Source organism: Aplosporella prunicola, assembly GCF_010093885.1.
Source record: "Aplosporella prunicola CBS 121167 unplaced genomic scaffold K452scaffold_8, whole genome shotgun sequence".
NCBI lineage: Eukaryota > Fungi > Ascomycota > Dothideomycetes > Botryosphaeriales > Aplosporellaceae > Aplosporella > Aplosporella prunicola.
Genome location: NW_022983536.1, coordinates 950,240 through 956,402, shown reverse-complemented (window position 1 = coordinate 956,402; position 6,163 = coordinate 950,240). Strand labels below are relative to the sequence as shown.

Genomic DNA, 6,163 nt, shown 5'->3' with positions numbered 1-6,163 from the left:
TTCTATACTCTTCTTCTTACTATCGAATCTACTATACTAATACTTTTTCTTATATTTCTCTCTCGATTATAATCTTCCTTTATTATTCTATACTTGGTGGTGGTGCTTGTCTTTTTTTTTTTTTTTTCTTTTTTTTTCTTTCGTTTTTTTCTTTTCTTCTCTTCTCCCCTGCCCGTGTGCATGTCGGCACTGTACGGATTACCGGGTATTTGCTGCTGCTGGCCTGATGGATGGATGCTGGCTTGTGAGATTCATGGATGATGCTGGTGAGGATGATGATGATTTGAATTTGCCTGGGCGGCCTGCGAGAGAATTCTACCTATGAGATATGCACCATGTTGTCGATGTCGAGTAGTTACTATGTACAAAGGCAACGTCGGGGTGGAGTCAGCTCGTCGTCTTCTCTCTCTCTGTGCCGCGTCAAGCTGCCCCGCTGACGGGCCTATTTTTACCAGTCGCAACAAGTGGCCAGCCAACATCATCATCGTGCAGACGCCGACAACCCCTTGCAGTTGGGCCCTCTTCACGCCGTCAGTTGATCTCATTGTCAGCAGCCCAGCGGCCGCCAAAACTTGCTGTCTTTCCTGCTCAACCCCTGGCTCCTGCGAGCAAGGATCGTCGACAGGCCCCCGTCACCCGTCAAAAGATAGCGCGCCCATCATCAATGTCGCAACTTGGCGGCGACATCATGTAGTGAGAGACTAAGGTACTGTTCCTTGTCCAGCTCTCACTCTCACACAAATCTCTTTCCACCTCCCCCCACCCCCCTCCACCCCTCCCACTCTCCCCCTTCCTCCACCGCCCTGCTTCTCTGCCTGACTCGCGCGCGTCAAAGACGAGCCAAGTCCCGCCTGTCTGAAACCTGCTCCCACTGCTACATCTCACGCCCTCTTCTCGCTGTCCTCCCTCCCCACGTCTCTCCCTCATCCGACGATAACGCTTCCCGCCAATTCCACCCATCGTGGCGGCTACCACCGATAACCTTGGGTTCTCCCAAACCCCGCTCGACTTCCACTCCCTCTATGCCGAGGACTCTGGCATCTCGCCCGCGACCTCGACCTCAGACCTGACATTGGTCGGCGACAGCTTCCCCCTCGCCCCGCAGAAACGCGGCAGCAGCGCCGGCGACAGCCCCAGGCCCCCGAAGAAGCCCGCACACAGACACGCACAAAGCTGGGGGCAAGCGTCGGCGCAAAAGGCCAGGAAGCCGAGCAAGCAGAGCACCAAGACCATGAGCGGCGACGACGGCGGCGCCCCCGTCCCGCCAGTGCCCGAGGCGCAGACGGGGAGCAAGCCCAAACGTGTGCGCACCGGCTGCCTGACCTGCCGCGAGCGCCACCTCAAGTGCGACGAGGCCCTGCCGCACTGCCAGAACTGCCGCAAGTCGAATCGCATGTGCAAGCGCGGCATCCGCCTCAACTTCATCGACACCACCGTCCAGGCCCCGCCCGTCCTGTTGACCTCGCAGGACTGGAACGTCAGCTTCCTCGACGAGTCGCGCGACATTGCTTCCGAGTACAAAGGCGGGCTGAGCAAGTATGGCGCCCTCGGGGTCCAGGTCACTGCGCATGCCATTAACGGCCTATCGTTGGACTTCCCTCCCGGCCCTCCACCCCCGCCCGAGCTGTCGCACCAGCCTTTGCCGCCCATCCAGGGCATGTTGCCCGACATGTATACCGACGACCATCAGAACGTCATGTACGATGTGCCGCAGCCGGCGCAGCCGCAGCACATCCAGCCGCACGCCGACATGACCTTTTCGGCGTCGAATTCGATACAGGGCGCGCCGTCGTACAACAGCCACGAATCCACGGCCTCTCCGCCGGCACAACGACGAGATTTCTTAAATGACCCGGAGGAGGTGCTTTTTATGCAGGTCTTTGTCGAAGAAGTGGGCTTGTGGATGGACAGTATGGACCCACAAAAACATGTACGTCGCTCTCTCTCTCTCTCTCTCTCCCGTGGCTTAAAGGTGGTCTAATAAATCACAGTTCTCGAGGCTATTGCCTTTCCACGCGCTCAGTAAACCCATGTTGTTGAATGCATTCTTGGCTTGTGGAGCGCGGCATCTGTCCCTCGTCAACGTGCGATACACCGAGGACAAAGCACTGCATTACTACGACACCGCCACGCGCCATCTGCTCAATTCGCTGCAGAACCCGAACCGAGACCCCGTGTTATGTGCCACGACCGCCGTCATCCTTAACGTTTACGAGATCATGTGCGAGCGTGCTCTGCAGCGAATGAACCACATCGCCGGGGCGCGCGCCCTCATCAAAGAGTGTGGATGGAACGCCAAATCGACAGGCATCGGCGCGGCGTGTTTCTGGCTAAATGTGGGCATGGAGCTGCTCAGCTGCCTGCACTTCAACTGGCAGGTGGCCTGGGACCCCGACGAGTGGGGCGTCGACATGGACTTTGGGCGCGAGACGGAGACGGGCAAGGAGGAGGTGTGGACGTATCGCATCGTCTACATTGTGGCGAAAATCGCAAACTTCCGCGCCTCGATCCCGCGCAAGGCGGCAGGGTCGCCGCGTGACGAGCAGATCCGGCTGCAGAAGCGCTACGCCGAGTGGCAGCAGCTGAAGGGCTGGGCCGACGCCTGGAACGAGAGCATCCCGCTGACGATGCACCCCATGGGCTACCTGTACCCGTATCAGACGGCGTCGCAGTCGGCCTTTCCCGAGGTGTGGCTCATCAAGCGGGCGACGATCGTCGCGCGGCTGTTTTACCACACGGCCATGTGTCTGCTGGCGCAGACGAACCCGATCATGTCCAAGGACGTGGACGAAATGAAGGACTTGTTGCGGGCGCATTCGCAGCAGATCTGCGGAATCGTGGCGCACGTCAAGGACCGGTAGGTGCATTTTGAGTTTCGCGTGTCTGCAGCACCTCATGTCTTGACGCGAAGGCAAAACGCACAATTTCCCCCATACATGCATGCATGCACACAGAAAATGATTGCTAACACAATTTCCCCCCCCATACAGCGGCGTCGCAAGCGTAGCCATCCGCTCCCTCTCCATCGCCGCCGAGTGCCTCACCACCCGCCGCGAGCAAGACGAAGTCCTGCAGATCCTCGACAAAATCCGGCAGGAAACGGGCTGGCGCGTCGGCTTCATCAACGCCGAGCTCAAAAAGGCGTGGGGCTGGCCCGAGGATCCCGCGCCGCAGCAGCTGCCCACGCCCACAATGCAGCACCAGCAGCACGCTGCGGTGCCGCAATCGCAGCAACAGCAGCAGGCACAACAGCAGCAGCACGCAGTAGCGGCCGTCGCAGCCGCCGCCGCCGCTTCCGCGCCCCCGCTCGCCTACGCCCCCGCTACAGTGCAGCCGCAAGCAACAACGCTGCAGCCGATGAGCACGGTGCTGGCGCCCGCGCTCGCGCCCACGACCGTCGCGCCCGCTGCTCCTGTTCCTGCTGTCGCAGCAGCAGCCCCATCGGCCGCAGGCCCGCAGGCGCAGACGAACGCGAGCACTACTGGCGCACCTGCAGCAGCAGCTGCTGCTGCGCCGCCCCGCTCTCGCCTCCCCCAGGGCATTCTCAACCCTATGCTTGCGGCGGCGGATTTCTCGATGCCTCAGCATCCGTATCAGAGTTATTATGTGGCGCCGAATACAATTGGGGGCGGGTTGGGGGGCGGGGGGTTTTATTAGGGTGGGGTGTGAGAGAGGTTTTAGGGGGTTGAGGGTTATGGGAAGGGGGAAAGGGAGGAGAGGGGTTTGTATGATATTTATGATGGGTGGTTTGGTGTGGTTTGTTTGGGTTTGATTTGGTGGATTGGGGTTTTGTGGGTGGGTTTGATTTAGTGCGTGGGTTTTGTGGGATGGGATGGAACGTGGTGTTTGGTGCTTAGGTGTTGGGTGCTGGGTGTTTGCGGCGTTTGTACGTGCGGCGTTATAGTACGTTACGTTACGTTAAGCCACTAGGGTAAAGCTGAGTGAGTTATAGCTGGACTGGACTGGCTGGGCTGGGCGGTTTAGTGTAGGTAGGGCTTGTTTTCTTCTGAGTCGTTTGTTTGTTTGTTTGATGGTTGTTGATGTTGATGGTTACTGGTTAGCTAAGTAAGTAAGTATCCGTGGGGAGGGGGGTTTGCGGTTTCTTTCGCCTTTTCTGAGCTTTTGCTTGTCTTTGCTTTGTCTTGCTGTTTTCTTGCTGTTGTCTTGCTTCGTTGCTTCGTTCCTATCTCTATCTCTCCCCAGCCAGATGCAGTCAGTTCAGTCACAGTCGTAGTCTCCTCTCCCTCTCGTCCTCACCTGTTTGTTTCCTCCCCCATTTCCCTTTCCCTTTCATGTTCGTTCTCCAGTTCTCATTCCGTGGGTCCTTTTCCTCTTTCGCACTGCACTGCACTGCGCTGCAGGGTTAGTTATATATAGAAAAGGACGGCGTTGTTTGCTTTTCATGTTTCCTCTTCCCTACCCTTAGCACTTTTTCGATTTTCGATTATCGATTTTCACATTTAGGTTTATTTTTGTTGAATCTTGAAGCGAGGCGGGGGAGAGGGAGGGGGGGGGGCGGTATCGGCGTATCCTTGACGCGTTTTCTTGCGTAGGTAGGTAGGTAGGTAGGTAGGTAGGTACGAGTCTGCCTGCCTGCCTGCCTAGCTAGCCGTCTACGTGTCTGGCTCGCGGTGACGCTGTTTGGGTTGGGGTGGGTTAGGTTAGGGCGCGGCTTTGTCTCTTGTGGGGTTGGCTGTTGGCTGTTTGGCTGCTTTGTTTTGCTTTGCTTTGCTTTGCTCACGAAGGTCACGAGGTTATGATGGCTGCGGGGTTTGTCTTTGTTGCTGCTGTTTGGTTGTCTGCTTGTTTGTCGTTACCGTTACTGTTGCGGCTTTTAAGTTTGAGGTTTTGAGGTTTTGAGAGGGTTTTGGGTGGTGTTGTTGTTGGGATGGGATGGAGGTGCAGGTGCAAAAATCAGATCAGGTCAGATTGCTGCGTGCTATTGGAGTGGGCTGGCTTGTGCTTGTGTCTTGTGTCTTTGTTGTGGTTGCGTTTTGTGGTGTGGTGTGGAGTGGAGTGGTATGGTGTGCGGTTGCTGGGGTTGTGGCTGCTGTGGTGGGGTGGTTTTCTGCTTGGGTGGTTGGCTATCGTCGTCGTCATTATTGTTGTCGTCGTTGTCGTTGTAATTGTCATTGCCATTAGGCAGATGCCCTACCTACCTACCCACCTATCCCATGTCGATGAGGGCGCGACGCAACGCAACGGCTTGGTTCGCTGGTATGTATGTAGCTAGCTACATCCATTCATGCCCATCCACACCTACCTACCTATTCACAGACGTATACAACAGCAGCACGTCCTGGCTCGTGCCTGCAGCAGGTCTGGTCCGCGCGGTGCTGGTGCGTACCTACTACGTAAGTGCTGAGGCACGCGGCGTCGCGGGAGCGTTTCGGCGGGGGTGGACTGGCTTTCTTGCTGTCGTTCTTGCTGTCTTGCCTGGTTGGGGCGTGCTGCTGGTTGCGTGATCAGGTTTTGAGTTGGAGCGCTGGCGTGATGCTCAGGAGCTTGGCTTGTGGTGGTGGTGGTGGTGGTGGTCGTCGTCGTGGGATTGAGGGGGATGAGGGGGTATACGCATGATCCACGCCACACGGTCGCCTCGTTGGGCTTTCTATCTGACAGGAGTAGGAGTAGGAGTATATAGTGCGTGTTGTATCAACCAAATGGGAATAACTAGCACAATATAGAATTTGCTGTAGTTACTTAAGTGCTACACAGCTTGACCTTTCGCATAACACCGAAGTCTCAAAGCAGCAAGCAAGGTCTGCAAGCAGCGTATGTATTGAATTCGAAGAAACTCGGAGACGCTGTATATATGTGTGTGTATATGTATGTGTGTGTAGTCCGCCGCTTTTGCTTATAGCTACGCTGGAGACGGGACGGCGCGTTGAAGGCCTGTTTTGTTGTGTGGTGTGGTGGCGTAGATGTCGCACTGTCTCTCTTGTGGTGAGGACGTTGGGTGAAAGAGTTGGGTGGGTGGTTGTGAAGATGTAATTGTCTGTGTGTGCAAGGGAAGCTTGTGACTTATCTTTTTTACAAATTGCTGTTTTGAGTCTTGATCACAGTAATCGCTACTGGCGTGTTCTGTTTCTGCTTCTGCGTCTTGTTTGTCAACGTAACCCGAGCTATTGGGAACTATGCAGACAGTATCCCACGTCCTCGCCGG

The 6,163-nt window shown here is 56.3% G+C and overlaps 3 protein-coding genes across 3 annotated transcripts in view; 2 read left to right on the top strand and 1 right to left on the bottom strand.

Moving 5' to 3' along the window:
* K452DRAFT_164049 (uncharacterized protein) overlaps positions 1-196 on the top strand; it is a 540-nt gene extending 344 nt beyond the window's left edge. The window contains exon 1 of the mRNA XM_033535702.1: positions 1-196. This exon is cut by the window's left edge and continues 344 nt beyond it. Within this exon, the coding sequence (XP_033399613.1) occupies positions 1-72 (72 nt within the window). The 3' untranslated portion in view covers positions 73-196.
* A 1,035-nt stretch (positions 197-1,231) lies between these two features.
* K452DRAFT_307252 (uncharacterized protein) lies at positions 1,232-3,657 on the top strand (the record flags this gene model as incomplete). Its single annotated transcript, XM_033543051.1, has 3 exons — positions 1,232-1,930; positions 1,992-2,857; positions 2,991-3,657. The coding sequence occupies 3 exons, from the start codon at positions 1,232-1,234 to the stop codon at positions 3,655-3,657; spliced, it is 2,232 nt and encodes a 743-aa protein (XP_033399612.1).
* An 837-nt stretch (positions 3,658-4,494) lies between these two features.
* K452DRAFT_285938 (uncharacterized protein) lies at positions 4,495-5,202 on the bottom strand. Its single transcript, XM_033540198.1, has one exon. The coding sequence runs from the start codon at positions 5,098-5,100 to the stop codon at positions 4,915-4,917; it is 186 nt and encodes a 61-aa protein (XP_033399611.1). The 5' UTR covers positions 5,101-5,202; the 3' UTR covers positions 4,495-4,914.
* Positions 5,203-6,163: the final 961 nt, after the last annotated feature.